At 46.3% G+C, this 18,226-nt stretch overlaps 1 protein-coding gene across 5 annotated transcripts; it reads right to left on the bottom strand.

Annotated features, from left to right (window-relative positions):
- Positions 1–77: 77 nt before the first annotated feature.
- On the bottom strand, positions 78–13,196 carry cep164 (centrosomal protein 164). 5 transcript variants are annotated; one of them, XM_076100976.1, is made up of 28 exons: positions 13,047–13,196; positions 12,490–12,573; positions 11,961–12,072; positions 11,085–11,310; positions 10,748–10,912; positions 10,545–10,658; positions 10,348–10,428; positions 10,024–10,128; positions 8,033–9,103; positions 7,437–7,490; positions 7,213–7,349; positions 6,122–6,862; positions 5,914–6,045; positions 5,566–5,761; positions 4,476–4,550; positions 4,190–4,312; positions 3,921–4,064; positions 3,604–3,687; positions 3,450–3,518; positions 3,052–3,311; positions 2,763–2,948; positions 2,366–2,546; positions 2,158–2,265; positions 1,784–1,886; positions 1,295–1,639; positions 1,130–1,202; positions 917–1,036; positions 78–701 (listed from the first exon to the last, which is right to left on the bottom strand). In XM_076100976.1, exons 2-28 carry the CDS (start codon positions 12,566–12,568, stop codon positions 605–607), a joined length of 5,181 nt encoding a protein of 1,726 aa, XP_075957091.1. In that variant the 5' UTR covers positions 12,569–12,573; positions 13,047–13,196; the 3' UTR covers positions 78–604. The 5 variants fall into 5 exon arrangements, with proteins under 5 accessions (XP_075957091.1, XP_075957094.1, XP_075957093.1 ...); XM_076100979.1 differs by having other exon boundaries at positions 2,387–2,546; XM_076100978.1 differs by having other exon boundaries at positions 3,921–4,061.
- Between the last annotated feature and the right edge of the window lie 5,030 nt (positions 13,197–18,226).

Raw genomic sequence — 18,226 nt, 5'->3', positions numbered from 1 at the left:
CTTTGATCTTCAGTGTGAACTAAAAGAACGCACACGTGAGGTTCTCTGTGAACATATAATACAGGACGACAACCAGGTACTAGCCTCTACTAGGACACAATGCATTAGTATGTCAAATTATATTTATTCAAATATTTCATAGAAAAATACAGCATATATTTACACATACAGTATATGCACAAAATACATGTTTACTCTTCCTGCACACAAAGTGTACAATGGCTCACTGCTAATGACTGTCAACATCTGTGGAACATGAAGAAGTAATTCATGTAAAATAAAAGTGTATTTGCTCCATTTTTTACAAACAGGGATTCTAATTTCTATTCCTCACAGGCTAAAACAGAACTCGGGGTTCAGTGTCTCGCTCCGACATGCGGACAGTAGGAGCCGGGGATTCCTCAGTCCTCCTCCCTGAATCGCCAAGTCCTCTGCAGTCATCTCTTCCTCCAATCACAGCAGAGGAGGTTGGACTTTCCCTGAAAACCTTTGCACTACCCCGCGTTGTAAACGCCACAACGCTGACTCGCCGCCCCGGCCGTTAACGCTCCAAAGTCCTCGGCTCCAGTCACAGTGCGAAAGGACTGAACCGTGCGTCGCGTCCTCAGTAATGATAGACTCTGATCTGGTTGTTGTCATCCAGGCCCAGCTGGACCAGGCTGCTCTTGGTCGGAGGAGCGCGATAGCGAGTGAACAGAGGTCTGGAAGGCAGAGTTAAAGACCGTGACGGCATTAAAACTGTCTGACGAGTGACGCTGTGCATTCAGTATGTCAGCATGTCGGTTTATAGCAGGTACATTGAGAAGGGGTTGGAATCCAGACGCTGGATTGTGTGCTGTTTTTGGAGATTAAACACAATAACTATATGAATGTGTCAGTTTGGGCGAGTGTGTGTGTGTGTGTGATAGAAGGATACATGCTGGTGTCCTTCTTGCGCATCTCCAGCCACCTCTTGTTGCCGTCAATCAGCCCCTGCAGCCTCTGGCCGTCCACCTCCGCTGACTTCTGCACGGACAGCAGGCTGCGACCGTGTTCACTTTAACACACAAAGACACACACGTTCATTTGAGATGGCGTTGATATGTGTGCAATCTATAATAAACGTGTTGGTGTATGGGTGGCAGGATACCTAGCAGGAGTGTATGATGAGTAAGCAGAGGTAGACCCCATGGTGCTGGAGGCGATGGGGTCCATGGCTGCTCCTGGAGAACAGAACAAACTGATAAAAACCCTTTTAAACAAATTAATGCTGCTTCACTAAGTCTAAAGCTAAAGGAGGCGTCTGTTGGCATACTGGGGAATATCTGGCTCCATCGGCTGTTGAAGAGATCCTCGGAGGCCCTCAGCCCACTGCTGATGGGGGTGCTGAAGAACGGGGTGGCCGTGGAGCTGCCTTGGGGCGCCCAGTTCCAGGACGGCTCCGAGAGCCGCGGAGGCGGAGCTGAGGAGCTGGAGCTCAGGGTGTGCATCTGGTGCAGGGCGGAGGAGTGATGTTGAGGCGGAGGAAAGGCGGCGTAAGGTGTGGCGCTCTGCCTCGGCCCCAGTGAACCCAACACACTCAGGACGGTGTGGAGCTGGCCTGAGATCTGCTGCAGGGACTCCGCTAACTCCTGGACTTTGTCCGGGACGGTGGGATGACCTGATGACGACAGAGAGAGGGAGAGAGATATCTAAGTGTAGCTGACATGATAACCTGATAGGAGCAGATGAATATCAGCACTATGGCAATAATAACATTGAATATCTCCGTTTCTTTGGTAATTAAACCTTAATTATGTGTTACCTGTCCTATCTGGCGGGTCCAGAGTGCTGCTGAGGTCAGATTCAGTCACATCAAAAGTCACCTTCCTCTCTCCTGCCAGCCGAGACAGATCCTCAATGAACGGCTGCACAGACAGAACAAGACACGATAATTACCTGTTGATTTAATTCATCCTTAAAACAGCAAACACAAATAATAGGAACACAGAGCGCAAGAAAACTACAAATGTATTGTATATTTATTTGTAAATAGATTTGTTTTAATCATTATTTCCAGCATCAGCTATAACTGACGGTGCTGGTTAACCTTAAAGTACAACAGCTCCTCAGAGAAGTACCACTTTAACTGAGTACTACAGTAAGAGCTCAGACACAGACGGCGGTTTTTCTCCGGACCTCTTCGGCCATCGAGCTCTCGAGCTGCTGCAGTTGCTCCTCTTTCCTCCGCAGGAGAGTGTTTCCTCTCTGAACCGTCCGCTGCAGCTCCACCACGTGTCTGGCCTCCTGACGGAGCGACAGGAAAGGAAGCAGCACTTACCAACCCCGTCACCTAACTGTCGTCACACCATTATTGCTGCAGGAGATGAACTATGCTCCTCCCTACCTGCTGGAGGGTTCTTATCACCTCCTCAGTCACCCCTCCATCCTGGTCGGGGTCCTGGGAGGAGCTGGTCTGGGCCGCCCGCAGAGCTGCCTGTCTCTCCATCAGCCGGCTGCTCTCCCTCTCCAGGAAGAGTTTGGTTTTGTGGATGGATGCTCCATGTGAGGAGATGTAGCGTCTGAACCTGGACACAGAGAGGTGTGGGGATGAGGGACGAGGCTTAACGCACACTCGTGAATTTTCTGATCAAGAGTGAGCCAATTAAGAACACAATCCCCATCTGGTCCCAACATCCAGGACCAAGTACTGGTAAATATAAAAAAGTTATGCTTTCACAAACACAAATGTATTCTCAGTTCTCTCTCTCTCTCTCTCTCTCCCCCCCTCCCTCCCTCCTTACTCGTCCATGCTGCCGTGGCTGTCAGGTACAGGGGAGTGCGGCGAGTCGTCCAGGTCTTCCACATGCAGCGATGAGTCTCTCCTGTCACTGGAGGGCGCCGTCACCTCGGCTTTCTCTGCCTTCTTCTTGTCCTGTTTAGGTTCTAGTCTGGAGGAGGCACTCACTCCTTCGCTGTGTTCCAGCTCACTGATCGTACAAAATAAAAACCAAAATCCCTTTCAAATCTTGCGCAGGAACACTGGAAAGTCCTTTGATTGGCTGAAACCGAATAGCATGCGTGAAACTGTACCCGACTCTGCGACTGAGGCGGTCGCACCTCTCCTGCAGCAGCGCCACCTTGCTCTCCAGTCGAGCCTTGTCCTCCTTTGCCCTCCGGCTCTCCTCCCTGGCTTTGTCTCTCTCCTCCCTCAGCCTCTCCTCCTCCTCCTTGGCCTCGCTCCTCTCCTCCCTCGCTCGCTGGAGGAGTTCTCTGGCTTGATGTTTCTCCTCTCTCATCCTCTCCAGCTCCTCCGTCAGCTGGTCCCTCTGCTGGATCACCCGGGGTAAGACCTGGACACACACACACACACACACACACACACACACACACACACACACACACACACACGGGGAAATAGGGGGTTGATAGATGGACGGGGTTGATGAATGTAATCTCTGTTTTCATGAAGAGAAAGCAGGATGTCCCACCTCTATCTGTCTGTCCACTTCCTCCTCTTCCTCCCCAAGCTTCTTCCTCCTCCTCTTCAGATCTGCCGCCTGATAAGAGACAGAAACCATCAGTCCCTGTGGTTCAGGTTGGTGTATCAGTGATTAATAGTACATACAGTATGGGATAGCAGACCTTGGTCTGCAGCATGGCCTCCTGGCTCTTCAGCTCTTTGGCTCTGAGCTCCATCTGATCGGCCAGATCCTCCAGTTCTGACTCCTAACAGAAGAAATGAGACTTATTCACTGGAATAAAGTGTTTATTATCTTAGATCGTGGTGGCTATGGAGGAAGGAGTAAAGGGATTTTTTCGGTTGGATCATTTTAAATTCTAGCGTACTCTTGCTTGTTCCTCAAGATTACCGACCGTGACTTTAAATGAAAACGGCGGAGTCAAGTTCAGCCGTGCATCATTAGTAAATGTGTGTGTCCTTCTGGTCCGTCTGGCCTCACCTTGCGCGTGTGCGTCAGCTGTGTCTTTTGTATCTGTGTGTTGAGCTGCATGCGGAGTTTCTCCAGTTGGACGGCATGCGAGGCCTGGAGATGTTCTCTTTCCTCCTGCAGAGTACAAAGCAAGCGCGCCCTCTGTGCAGTCTCCTGGAACACACACACACACACACACACACACACACACACACACACACACACACACACACACACACTAAATAAAATATGGCACAATATAGAGAGCATGTGATTGTGAAAGGTAAACACCATCCGACCTCGTCGAGGTATTTCTCTCTGATGCTGTTCATCTCTCTCCGGTGGTCCTCCCTCAGCTGCTCCAGCTTCCTCTCGTGATCTCGCTGCACTTCCTCCCGCACTTCCTGAAGAACATCAGCCAGCTAGACGGTCGACGGCGAAGGTCAGTTTACAGTTAACAACAAGTTATATTCCAGTGAAATTAAATTCAGAGAAAAGAAATCCACATGATGATGTAATTCTGTACAGAATCTGTGTGTGTGTGTGTGTGTGTGTGTGTGTGTGTGTGTGTACACGTCCTCTGACCTCTCGCTGGTACCCTGCCAGTTGCTGTTCAGGCCGTGTACTCATGGGTTCCCTCCTCCTCTCTGTGATTTTCACCTTCATACAGACAAAGCAGAGCAAACACAGAGACGGACATATGGACAGATCATTAATCCGAGTCCCTCGGGTCCAATGCCACCAGGTACCCCCAAAACAGAACACAAAGGGTCTGGTTCTTGTGGTGTTTCCAGTTATGTCTGATGTTTACATGAACACAACACATTAACAGCCGAAGTGTTTAGAGAATGTTGAGTTAGATCCTGTTAATGCCTTTCTTAAACATTTTACTTCCATAATGGGTTTTAAAAGCATATTTTCTGCGGATTTATAACCCAAAATATGTCGGTAATACGGTTGATGGCACCATCATAACTGATAATTCTTGCTCTTGCAGTCAGACAGGAAATAAACTAAAACTGAACTGCACTGAAGAGGGTGACAGGAGGGCAAGTCAATAGAACAATAGAAAGTTAGCTTCAGGCTACGTTTTCCAGCTTAATATGCCAAACGTCATGTACGTCAAGAGCTCTTCTTTCTTTCTTGTACTCCAGATTGCTTAATAAAAGTGACATTTTCAACTAAACTTTACTTATATAGATTTTCAAACAGATTGACTGTTCAGCTATTTGTTCATCTGCGAGTGTGTTTAGCTTTGTTTGTGTCGAATGAGATATCTCTCATTAGTTATGCAGAAATGTAATCTCATTACACATGCAATGACTAAATGTAAACACTGACATTGATAATGACTCTCACTCTGTTCTTTTCATCGGCCTTACGATTCAAGAGTCTGACCTCATCCTGCAGATGCTCAGCAGCTGTTTTGTTTGCAGTGAGTTTCTCCTGAGCCCTCAACAACTCTTTATTGATCTTATTTCGCTCAGCCTGGACGCCCTCAGTCTGGTTGATTGCTATTTTTAGCTTGTTCTCTAAGTGATTATTGAGATCTCCTAGTTATGCAGAAATGTAATCTCATTACACATGCAATGACTAAATGTAAAAACTGACATTTATAATGACTAAATAATATTGAAATCGTAAAGCGAGAAGGACACAAGAAGATCCGCTTCACCTCGTGTTTCAGGGAGCTCAGTTTCTCCTCCCTCTCTCCCTGGAGTCTCCTCTTCTCCACCTGAAGCTCCTCCTCTGACTCCGCCTTCAGGCGTTCAGAGTCCTGCCTCTTCTGGGCCTCCAGTCGGCCGCGCTCCGCCGCTCGCTCCTCCTCCAGAGCGATGTGCAGCTCCTTCAGCAGGACCTCGCTCTCCTCCCTGAGCACACGACACAACTGATTTGAGATCGGTTGATTTGCAAGATTCATGTTCTATAAAGCGGGAGAATTTGTTGCCATTGATTTGGAAAGTCTGCATTGCAGATTCCGCCTCATGTTGTTTCCTGCACATTTGTTTTCTTTGTTTCTGACCTGAGTTGGTGTTGCTGCCTCTTCCTCTTTTGCTGAGCGGACTCTCTGAGCTCCTCCAGCGTCCTCTCTGACTCCTCATTCAGCTTGGCCTCCTCCTCTCTCATCTTAGACAGGAGACGCTGCCGCACAGCCCTGTGGATTCATGGTTCAAGACATTGTTTATGTTTTATCAGTAAATGTAAATGTATGTTTCACTTTCCATGCCCACCTCAGTTTTTCCTCGCTCTCCTCCTTCAGCTTCCTCTCCTCCTCCTCTTCTCTCCTCAGCTCCTCTTGGAGGAGAAGCATTCTACTCGTCTTCTCCTTCATCACGTGCTCCCTCTCCTCCTCCACATCTCGATCTGCCTTTCTCCTCTCCCTCTCCTCCTTCCTCTCGCTCAGACTCCTCTCCTCTCTTTCTGCTCTCTCCCTCTCCTCCTTCCTCTCCCTCAGACTCCTGTCCTCTCTCTCTGCCCTCTCCCTCTCCTCCTTCAGCTTCCTCTCCTCCTCCACATCTCGATCTGCCTTCCTCCTCTCCCTCTCCTCCTTCCTCTCTCTCAGACTCCTCTCCTCTCTCTCTGCCCTCTCCCTCTCCTCCTTCCTCTCTCTCAGACTCCTCTCCTCTCTCTCTGCCCTCCTCCTCTCCTCTTCCTCTTCCTCCCTCTCTATCTTCTCTCTGTCTCTCTGGATTCTCCAGCTTGGCTCTTCTCCCAGTGAGTCCTCTTGGTTTTGTAAGCGGAGTTCAGCGTCTTCGAGTCGGGTTCTGGAGGTGCGGACCAGCCGACCTCTGGAGGTCTCAGGCCTTTGCAGCCCCGGAGTCGTGCCGAGGCTTTCAGTTTTCAGACGGTGCCCGACATCTTGCTCTGAACGGGACGAGCTTGAGAGAGAGGGCGAAGGGCTGGACTGGTGGAGGACGAGTCGGTCAACTTTCAGAGCCGGAGGGGCGTCTTTACCAGCAGCCTGCAAATGCCTGAAGAGGGAGAAAGGTGTCATACGAATACCACGGCTAAATAAAGTAGAAAATAACAAATAGGATTGCACGCAACTTTCCGTTGTATTTATTAATGGACAAAACTTTAATACTTCTTAATTGTCCATGTCCTTCTTTTGACAATGTAGCTGCATGTCTCACCAAAATAAATGTAATAGTTGGGACTTTTACGAAGAATAATTTGGCTCCTGAACATTTTCACAATTGACGATTTCAAAGCTCAAAATAAAAACGAATGAATTTGTGTTGGAAAAATGAACTTCCAATTCCTTTGCAACTTATTCGGAGCACAGCAGTGGTTTTCCAGGAACAAAATCAAAACAACAAACCTCTTGGCAGCCTCCGCCTTCTTCGTCTTTGCCCCTCCTCCACTCTCCTCTTCCTCTTTGGTGTCCTCTTTGTCGTCTCCCTCCAGTGGACTCGCAGTGCCGGAGAGGTCGTTGATGTCTCGCACCTTCTCCGACAGCTGCGGGATACAAAAACAGGTTGACGATAAACAGTTTGAAACGAACGAATGGTGGTGAATAAGTATCGCACCGCACGATCAGAGTACCTTGAAGTCGATGGAGGAGGAAGCCTCCTCGATGTTCTCGCTGGCCTCGGACTCCTGCAACAACACACAGAGACACACACTCAACGACGAGGCAGCGGCTTCTGAATGAACAAACAAAAATCGCACCAGCAAACACTGACACATCGAAGCATGCTGTGTTTTCCAAAGAGACTAAGAAACACACACACGCAGGCTAGCGTACGTCAAAAGCAGCGTACATGCAAACACAAACAAGGCCGACGAGCCTACGGTGAAATCAGACAGCCTGTGATCGAAAGCAAGCAGACTCTGAAAAAGGGGGGAGAACATGGCGGGAGATGAGAGTCCTGTGTTGACAACCAAAACTACTATGCATGTGCCCAAAGAACTGCACTGTGGACGGGAAAGAGGGATCAGAACGTTCCAATCCAGTCCTCGGGGGCTCAGATGATACTCCACTGAGGACGTTCAGGCTGGGAGCCCCTAAGGCAGTGGAGTTGGATTCTGGGAGCTACATGCACCTGCTTGCAGAGGGTCGGGTAGTGAATGTATGGGGGAGGAGGAGGGGAGGAGAGGGGGGGTGTATGCACACACAGAGAGGCAACACCGAAACCCACCTCTGCAGGAAGAGGGCATTTTTTAGTCACATTCTCCGTCTTGCCAGCGAGAGTTTTTCTCTTTCGGTCAAGCGTTTTAAGGTCACTCGGCATCATCTTCCCGCTTAGCTTGGCTGGTCGGACCCGAGTCCTCAAAACCTCCACGACCTCCTGCTCACTCTCCGATGCATTCTGGGGCTTTCGGGCATCCGATTGGTCGTCTCCCTCCAGTCCCTCCCCCTCGGTTTCTCCTCCTTCGCTCTGTGCACGTCTCTCTAACACCTCCTCATCGCTCTCTGTATGTCTCCTCTGGCTCAGGGAGCATCTCTCCAAAGCCTCGTCGTTCTCACCCTCCTCTTCCTCCTCTTTCTCTCTTTCGGTATTTATCTCCACCTCCTCTTCCTCGCTCTCATTCGCCCCTTCTTCTTCATCTACGCTTCCCTCTAGCTCATCCTTCTCTTCGTCGGTTTTGTCCTCCTCCTCACTGCCTCCACCGTGATCACTTTTGAAGCTTTTCTCTACAACTTCATCACTACTTTCCTCAAATTCCTGTTTTTCTCCTTCCGCTCCCACTTCTTCCTTCTCCTCTTCCTCCATTGAACTATCCCCTGCCTCGTCACGCTCCACATTCTCTCCTCTGTCTCTGGTCTCATGCCGCTGGCTTCCAGCACAACTTTCCCCACCGTCATCTATCTCTTCATCACCGCCTTCACAGCATTCCTCCTCTACCTCGTCGCTCTCTACTTCCTCCTCCTCCTTCTTGCTTTCTATACACCTTTTACTTCCTCTCTGCTCGTCCTCCATCTCTTTGCTTTTTCTCCCATCTGCCTCCTCGTCTTGTGCCTCTCCATCTTCCATCTCCTTTCCTTCCTCTCCTTTCCCCTCTGTCCCTCCCTCCTCTGCTTCCCCTCCTCCTTCATCCTCTCCCTTCTCTCTCTGATGATCCTCGTCGTCCTCCTCCTCCTCCACCTCATTTAACTCCTCTGCTACCCTCTGTCTAGCGGCGCGTGGAGGGCGTGCCCCCTCCTCACTGACGTGGTTTCTGCGTCCCGCCAGTGAGGACAGGTGGAGGTGGCGTCCCCTCAGAGAGTCCTTGGTGGAGGGGAATAGGAAGGAGAGTCCATCCGTCGCAGACAGAGACACAAGGGAGAGAAAGGACGGAGGCGGGCAGGTGAGGGAAGGAGGCAGACAAAAAGATTGTGACGAAAGGGAAGATGATCTGAACACAACTGCATGCAAAACAGACTGTTCGTGCATTTAGCAGGGACAAAATGAGTGAAGTTAGACAACCAACACAAAAGACATAAATATGGGAAATAAAAACATGCATTTCTGAAAAGGACAACAGACAAGTTGTCTCTCACACTCAAACACAGACACACAGACTGGAGCAGGTCTGTTTGATAAACGTGACTTTTTTGTTTCAGAGGTTCTTCTCTGAAAAAGCCACAATGTGTAGAAGAAATCACCGAATCAATACGCATTAGTTCTGCTGAATCACTGTGTCATTTTAGAACAAAGAATAAATGCATTACCAACCTCCATTAGTAGGTAATGCAAAATATATTTAGATTCATAAATTAGGACTTTTCTTAGAAGTTGAACTTCCAACGGGGATAAATAGAATAGATGTATTCATTGTTTTGACGTGCTCCTAATCTACAGTCTCAGACAGCAAAGCAGTGACAGTGACAGTAGGAGGATAGCAGGACAAAGAGGAAGACACAGTGACAGCCGTGGCCGTAGGACAGATCCCAGCAGCACAGCAGCTACACCAACACGACCCGGGCAAAGGGGAGAGGTGTGAAGGTGTCACACGAGGCAGAGAGAAGGAATAACAGATGGTTTAGAGTCACAGCTACATGAGACAACAAGAAAAGGCCACTGCATGGTAGTGATGCACAGAGAATGTGTGGAAACAATACGTCCTGGACCAAACTTCAAAACAAGATGTAGTATCTACAACATAAAAACATGTGTGTGTGTGTGTGTGCGTGTGTGTGTGTTTCTACCTGTTGGGACGGTGGTTCGGGGCTGTGATCTCCAGATAAGGCCAAGTCCTGCAGCTCTGGCTCTGTCCTCTCCTCAGCTGGAGCTCCACCACTGGCTTCACTGTCCTAGAGCACACACACACACACACACACACACACACACACACACACACACACACACACACACACACACACACACACACACACACACACACACACATATAAAACTTTCCACACAGGAACTGATAAACCATTCAATAAGAAGAAGACATTTTTCCTCTTATTTGAAGATCTATTCTAAGAAGAATAGAATCGATGCTGTTCAAAGCATATGATGCTGTCTACCTCGTACTGCAGGCCTCCTCCGAGGGCATCCAGGTCCAGATGAAGGTTCTTCAATAATCGGTCTGAACCACGAGGACTCGGCTGAAAAAGTGACAATGTCTGGTTGGATGGGGACGTAAAAGTATACATTTGAGAGCCACAGGCAGCTAAAACGACAACTTTCATCATCTTGCACTTGTCTTTTCATTGTCTTGCACCTCGTTTTCTGAGATTTTCTCATCATCATCATCATCAAAGCCAGGCAGAGTGAGAGACACCCTCTCCTCCTGCCTCATGCCCAAAACACTAGTTGCTCCACTGCTCCGGGGGCCCTGTTCAGAGAAAGACATTCATTAAAGAATGATTTACAGTGTGATGGTTTGGGAGAGGCTAACAATTCAAAAGTGTATCCTCGGTGTACCCCGAGGGATGTCTTTAGGGGCTCCAGGCCCCCAGAGCTGCCGAGGGACCGCCGGAGAGGAGGAGCAGAGCCGGGCAGCGGTCCTGGTCCAGGAGCATCCAGACCTCTCAGAGGAGCCAGGCTGCCCAGCGGGGAGGGGAGGGGTCTCAGGGCGGAACTCAGCGGCTGAAGGGGAAAAAAAGACAAAGTGTGAGACGTAAGCCACGAGACCAAGAATGTTCAGACATCAGAAACGCTTCAACAAAGTTGATTAGGGATCTCCGACCCATCATTTAATGATAATAATGATTTCAAAATATGTCTGATTGCATAGTGTAAAAATATAACAACCACTCACTCCAGGAGTCTTGAGCGGCTCCTTCTTCTTCTTCTTCTCTTTCTTCTCCTTCTTTTCTTTCTTCTTCTTCTTGTCCTTCGCCCCTGCACCTCCTCCGGCGGCCGTGAGCTTGGCGCGCTCACGCTCCTGGACCACCAGCCAGCGGTAGTGCTCGTCGCAGGGGTGATCCCAGGTGGACTGGCCCGAGGAGAAGTTGAAATAGTAGATGTCCCCCGTCACGTCCTGGCTGTGTGGGAGGAAAAGGGAGAGAAGGGGGGAGAGGGTCACCTCAGGTGTATTTTAGTTGACTTAATGATTAGTTTTAGCCTCTCAGTCGACAGCAGCACACACAGCAGAAATGGTGGAGCATTAGGCCCAACAGTGGCTTAAATTATAGAGACGAAAAGGCTTCATTCAGTTCAGATACTGTTTGTTCATTCATCAATATAATACAAACCCTTCACACTATATCTTTAATTGATCGAATCCAGCATCTACCTGATATAGAAGTGTGTTGTAATGTAAGAGGCGTTATATTAGACACTTTCGATGAAGCGGACAAGAAGTTGAAGCAAGACACGGTCGCTCTGCAGCTCCACCAGACTTCAAGAACAGACCTCCACCCTTGACTAGTTGCACGGACAACTACACAACTACACAACTACATAACTACATAACTACATAAGCGTCAAACACACTCTGATCAATCGAGCTTGCTGCAGTGGGCCGCTTGTATCTCTCGAGCAACAGAAACCCGGAGTAAGACCGTAACACCACATCCTCCACAGTAAATATGATTTCATTAGACATCCTGTGCAGCCTCTTTAAAGGTTGTTCTCTGTGGGGGGGCCATGCTCCCGGGGCTCCTCTCCTCAGCCTCCGTCTCCTCTTACTTACCAAGGCTTCCACTCGGCAGGCAGAGGGGCCACGATGCCCTCCCTGGCCAGCCACAGGAGCTCCGGCTCACTGTCGGGATCAATGCCGATCTCTCTCGCGTACTCTTGGATCTCTGGATGAGAGAAAGAACGATATGAGGGCCAGAGATGAATGTAAGTCTAGTACATTACACAGCATCTAGTAAGTTTACCGATTCATTGAGGCTCAGTGACCCCCCGAGACATAGACCCATATGATACAAATCCAATATATTGATATTGAATGAATAATAATATAGAATAATAATAGTTTTTATTTGTATAGCACTTTTCAAGCCGGTAGCACAACGTGATAAAATATAAGCACACAATTAAAAGACTGTATATTATCTCTCATCAATAATCAACACATCAGTGTAAACCAATCAAGATGAGGATTTCACACCTGCCACCAAATGAGGTGCTAGTAAATATCAACTGTGATGTAATCTACAGAGAGTCAATCCTATCCATAAAGGTAGATTACACCCAGGTGAATATTAACTGTGTACCTTGTTCAGAGGGCGCGTAGCTCTCATCGTAGTCCTCTTCAAGGATCAGCTGGTCTCCTATGAGAGCAGCTGCAGTCATGGTTACTGCAGAGAAATACACAAAACCAGTTGAATGGCACGAGAAAGGGAGATATTCTGTGTACATCTGTTATATATATATATATATATATTTGTATAGCATGTAATTCAAGGGCAGGCGACTACACAAGGCTGCCAGTCTCGCTCGCAAGCCTCATGTCTTCACTTAGAAGATCAGCTCAGTTAACAACATCAACACACCGACTTCTTGAAGCTAGCTAGAGTTGGACAAAGGGAGAGCTTATTACACGTGTCTTAAGCCTGTAATAAACAGTGAAGACACATTCACATCTCGACGAACCAAAAATATCCACGTGAAATGGTTAGTAACAGTAACAGTAACGTGAATGACAGCTAGGAAGGCGGAATGAGCTAAGCTAATTAAGCTAGCCTCTTAGCTAACTAGCTCCTAGCTACTTGACGCTTGCTCAGCCAGCTAAGTTAGCTGGAGAACAGCTTATTGGTGATACGTGATTTACCTTCCACACTTTTACTCGTTTTCTCATGAGCCTCTGTGTCAGTATCGAGTAGTTGTCAGTAGTTTAACACAGACGTTGTGTACGCAGAGGGGAGAAAGATGCTACAGTTACAGCAGCGGTAACGACAACATCTCTAAGGACGCTTCGCAACGTTTCCTGTTGACGATGGATACGTGTCTCTGATTGGCTGAGCCACGTGAGACGTTCAGGTGTCCTCGTAAAAGTCGAAGTCGGGGCGAAATTTAATTTTTAACAAATTTGTATTTGATTTAAAAATATCATCCAACCGTTGTTATCCACCAGGACTAGAGAAACATTTTGACTGACTGATTTTTTATTAATGAACCAATATGAATGCATACAAAATAGAGAGGTACATACACATTGCTCTCAACGTACATACATGGAATATACAAATACACAAGAAAAATATATAAAACAAGGACATTAAAGACAACAAAGTAGAACAGAGAAACTAAGCATAAACATTTAACATGTAACTACTATGTACAATATAAATATATATCGAAGAATATATATGAACTTAAACAACAACAACAGTGACAATGGATTTGGGATATTAGTGCAGATGGTGGTAATAGTGCAAATGGAGACGTTTGTCTGATTAATTGTTCATGAGAGTGACGGCCAGCGGAAAGAATCTGGAAAGACAACAATAACATGTGGCGAAATGCATTGATATGCCTGGTATGAGAGCTATACTCTTTATATGTGTCTTCCAGTTGATGTGTATGTATACAAAGGGCTTCATATTTTTATTTTGCCCTGCACACAAGAGCATCAGTCACTATGACCTAATGGAATGCCACTTTTCATTTGTTTTCACTTTCCTCATGGGCATACCAAGTGTGGGTGTCTGTTGTAGGGAATGAGCAAACCGTAAGAGGCCCGTCAGGTATCCAGGACCAGATTTACAGTGATCCTTACACGGGATACTACCACTGTATACATCCTCTTCTCACTCTTTTTTCTTCGTCTTGTGTGGTTTAGGACTGAAGTAGCACCTTGATGAGAAGCAGTTGTGGGATATCTACTTGGGAAGGGAAATATGTTTATGTGTTGAGGTTATTTCTACCATATTTGCCAAACACTGGCTTGGTTTGAAATCCCATATAAATAACTTCAACATTCCCCATCTTACCTTTTCCACTATGTCTTTCTTTTGGTCAGAGTTCTGTAGGCAGCACCTGGTACTGTTGTCATGTCTCCCTCATATTAAAGATGAAGCATTTTCTCTCTTGTGTTGAAACCAACGCCCTTTTTTCTTAAATTCACTATCGCAAAACACCAGAGCTTAATGGAGGAAATCAGCACCATGTAGATGTTGCTAAACTGTTTGGAGGAGACAGTTATTCTTTAAAATGCACATATAAATCCACATTTTAACACTACAATGTCTTATTGTGACTTGCCATTCAAATACTACTATTTTGTTAAAACAGCTTAGTAGGAGTGATTGTGTTCTTACAAAGGGAGAAGGTGATGTGTTCTGCATGTGTCTTTGCGTAAGGTTCCCTGCGGTGGAACAAATGGTGCTTTCTGTCCCAAAAGCCTCTCATCCACAGCTGGGGGCTGCATTAACACCGTGCTGCTAAATGACGCATTTGTCTCATCTCTGAAGGGGTGTGAGCTCATGTTGCTGTCACCCTTCTCATTGCAACACATTGTTGACTGTTGTCTACTACAAAGGATACAATTAGAACACGTTTCCTGGCCACCATCTTGCAGATGTTTTTCTTAATAAAACTGTGTCTGGTGTTGTATGAGCACGGCAGGATTAAAGCTTCAAAGTGATAACTCTATTGTAGTTTGACTCCTGTCCTGTCTCTTGACCCAAAGTTTCAACCACGAGAGGGCAGACGAGGGGGGATTGATGCAACGTGACTGGTTCACTTGGCAAGAAGTGTTTAGTCCACCTCTGTGTCATATAGAAGCTGCGGTGATGGACTGAATTGAGTAAATTATTCTAACCCTCTGGCTTAATATGGTTCCTTCCTTCTCACATATTGGTTTCTCACTTATTAGACGTGCTTCTTTTTGGTTTACAGTACTACAGATAATATAAATCTAATGAAGCACATATTAATTATTAATTAAAACATGCAATGGATTCAGGTAAAATGACTTTCCTTCCCCCTTCCCATTCTGTGTTTGTCTAAAGTGTGGGCGGTTTGGTTCTAATAACAGGGTGAACGGCCTCTACATCTTGGGCAATGGTAGCTTTCGCATTACAAACAGGCCTTGAAACACCTACGCACCAAACACAGCATATTCCACAATCCTAATGTGAGATTGCAGTGTGTATTTCTTTTTTCAGCGCCCCAAAAATGTCTGTTTCATTTAATGAATGAGCTCTATCTTTTTTAAATGTGAAAATTTCAACTCTTTTATTTTTTGTGCTGTTGGTGGGAGATGTTGCATCTCTGTTGTTGAGCAATTCAACATTTAAAAGCATCGTGAGCAATTTCATGAGATTTAATTTCAAGTTGAGAGAAGTGACGCGACCGTCTGGATGTGTTCACCACTAACTGACGGTTTCTACACCTTGTTTAGCCACCGTGTATAAAACCAGTAGTGATAAATGTAGTGAAGTAAAAAAGTACATATTTATATCGAAGGAAATATGCACTTACGGTACAATATCAAGTACAGTTCCAGTACCTTTAAATTGCTTTACACCTCTATGAAAGACTCTGCCACGATTCATACAATTGCCTTTTATGGCCGTGTCCTTTTTGAGGGGACATGAGCAGTACGTTCTGTTACCCGCAGTAAAGAATTACCCTTTTCATCATGTAAAGACTAAATTGCTGTTGCATCATCTTTCAGAAGTGCAGCGCTTCACCTGAGCACATGTTCCCTATTATGGAGGAAGGCCCTGACACTTTAACTGTGCACTTTAACAACACTGCATTATCTTTGGATCGGTCTTAAGAGCAGCAAATGGCTACAGAGGCTCATAAAAGGAGAAGATAAAGTTCCCTATCGCCGGTCAGAGCAACAACTCACTGCACGTTGGTTTGTGTGTCCTCATTATTCTCCGACTACCCGAGCGTTTGTCAGTATTTGTGAGAGTTTGTGGATTGTTGTATCATTAAACAATATTCCTCGGTGACTGTATGTCACCTTAATGATTTAGGTTATCTGAGTTCAGGGCGGTTTTTTTCTTGCTTGTCAAAGCTGTACAACCCGCAGGGCGATGCAACCTACAGTGACTCTCTGCGACCAGGGCGCCGGTCCAAATATCTGTGTTAAAGCAGAAGCGACCTCAACAGATGTGACATTGCAAAACCACTTCACAACTGTTAGGCAGACTTGGGTATAGCAAGCTGAAGCGGCGTGTGTGTGTGTGTTGGAGAGAAATGAGAGCCAGAGACAGAGCTCCAAACTGTTGCTTACAGCTGAGATAACCTCCCCTGCTGGTCTGAGAACAGTGCTCCATCATGGAGGCAGCTGGAACAATGACGTGACCTCTGAACCTCAGCTAGGGCCTGATCAAATGGGGTGGATTTTCTGATTAAATATTTATCAGCTCCGGGCCATTACCGCACATCTGTTGACGGTCACCTTAAAACTGGTCGTTGATCATCGACAAAGAAGATCCTTTTTCTTAGTAGAGCATCAATTTATCCAAACACGAGTGTCGGGCCAGAAATCAGTCGGCTTCATGTAACGGTTGCGTAATAGCAAAATTCTACGTAGTATATATTTCTACTCACTTAGTATATATTTCTACTCGGTGTATTGTATTCATGCATAAGTACTTCTGCTCTGAACTCAGTTGAACTTCACTGTGTCTTTCTTATTGTTATAAAAGAAGAATTCAGCGTTGCCTGCTTCAAAGATAACTAACTGTTGTATGAGAATGTTCCAGCGCCGTCTCGTTTTGGTTGCTGGCCGTTTTGTTTTTCATTGTATCAGTCTGAGAGCAAAATGTGGGGAACATTGGCCCACACCTCTGCTCCTTCTGTAAAAAGAAATGATTGAACCTTCTCTGCGCAGAGAATACATTTGGAAAAGACAACCTCTGGTTTTCAGCATTCAAAGACTCACGCAAAGCGGGTATGGAATTCTTTTGCACCACAGTTGCCATGAAGATCCTTTGTGATTTCGTCCCAGATATTTGTCAGTGAATCCCTTATCTTTTAGATCACCCATGATAAACTTCTTCTTTTTGCTCACTTTTGCCCCCTATTCAATGTTCTTGTTGCTTGACGTATCAGGAAACATGCAACCTTAGCAATGATCTTGCCAGCTAGGTGTTCTGAGTTTATATTGATAACAATTACGACAGCGGTAATCTCAATAGATTACTCCGCGTGGATGCTGAATCGTGGTGCAATGCAAGCAGTCTCAAAGGTTGCTGTTCCAGATAAGAGTAATTCCTCTGTTTCAGTCCTGGTCAGCAGGATCTCTTCAGCCTTTTTCACTGTCCTTGTTGTGGATGATTATTTTCATTGTCAATCGCTTTTTTTTCAACTGCTTATTTAGTTTGAAAATGTCAGAAAATAGTGAAATATGCCCCTCACTATTCCCCAGAGCGATGGTTCAAAACCATGGATGTCCTTGCTCGTCTCTTCTAGGTTGCTTAGCTAAATACAGCACTCTTCGGCAAGAAGAAATTCAGGCATACTTCAAAGCTTCCATTGTTGCATTTCCAAATTGTCTGCTGCCTTTGCATTCGCAATTGATGTCAGACAAATGGGCAGAGCTGACAACGTCAGTCTGAATCTAGCATGCGTTGATGTGGCCTGTGTAGGCGACGGCCTTATCGCCCCTCTGTCTTCACGGCCACGTCAAGTTGTCCATAAAAGTGTAAAGTGAATGAGGGGGTGAGGGTCGAGATAAACGCCACGGTGTCAAATGATAAATAACAAAGGGAAATGGAAGTAGGGAAAGATAAAGAAGGATCAAATAGGATTTGTTTTTTAAAGAGACATTGAGGAATTGCTGGAGACACACGGTGAAACCATAAAAAAGGGAACCTGGACGTCTGTTTCGTGGTTTACACTCAAAAAACCTACACAAATGCAATAAAATCAACTCTGCAACAAATGCAGTACATTAATCACCATCATTCATGTGTAAAGCTCCTTCAAACTGGAATACATTGCCTTCAACATAACATACGACCCTTAACATACTTTCACATGTTTAAA

This window comes from Anarhichas minor, unplaced genomic scaffold (assembly GCF_050575085.1).
Source record: "Anarhichas minor isolate MPS153535 unplaced genomic scaffold, ASM5057508v1 ptg000026l, whole genome shotgun sequence".
NCBI classification, from domain to species: Eukaryota; Metazoa; Chordata; class Actinopteri; order Perciformes; family Anarhichadidae; genus Anarhichas; species Anarhichas minor.
This window is presented reverse-complemented; position numbering and strand designations above follow the sequence as displayed.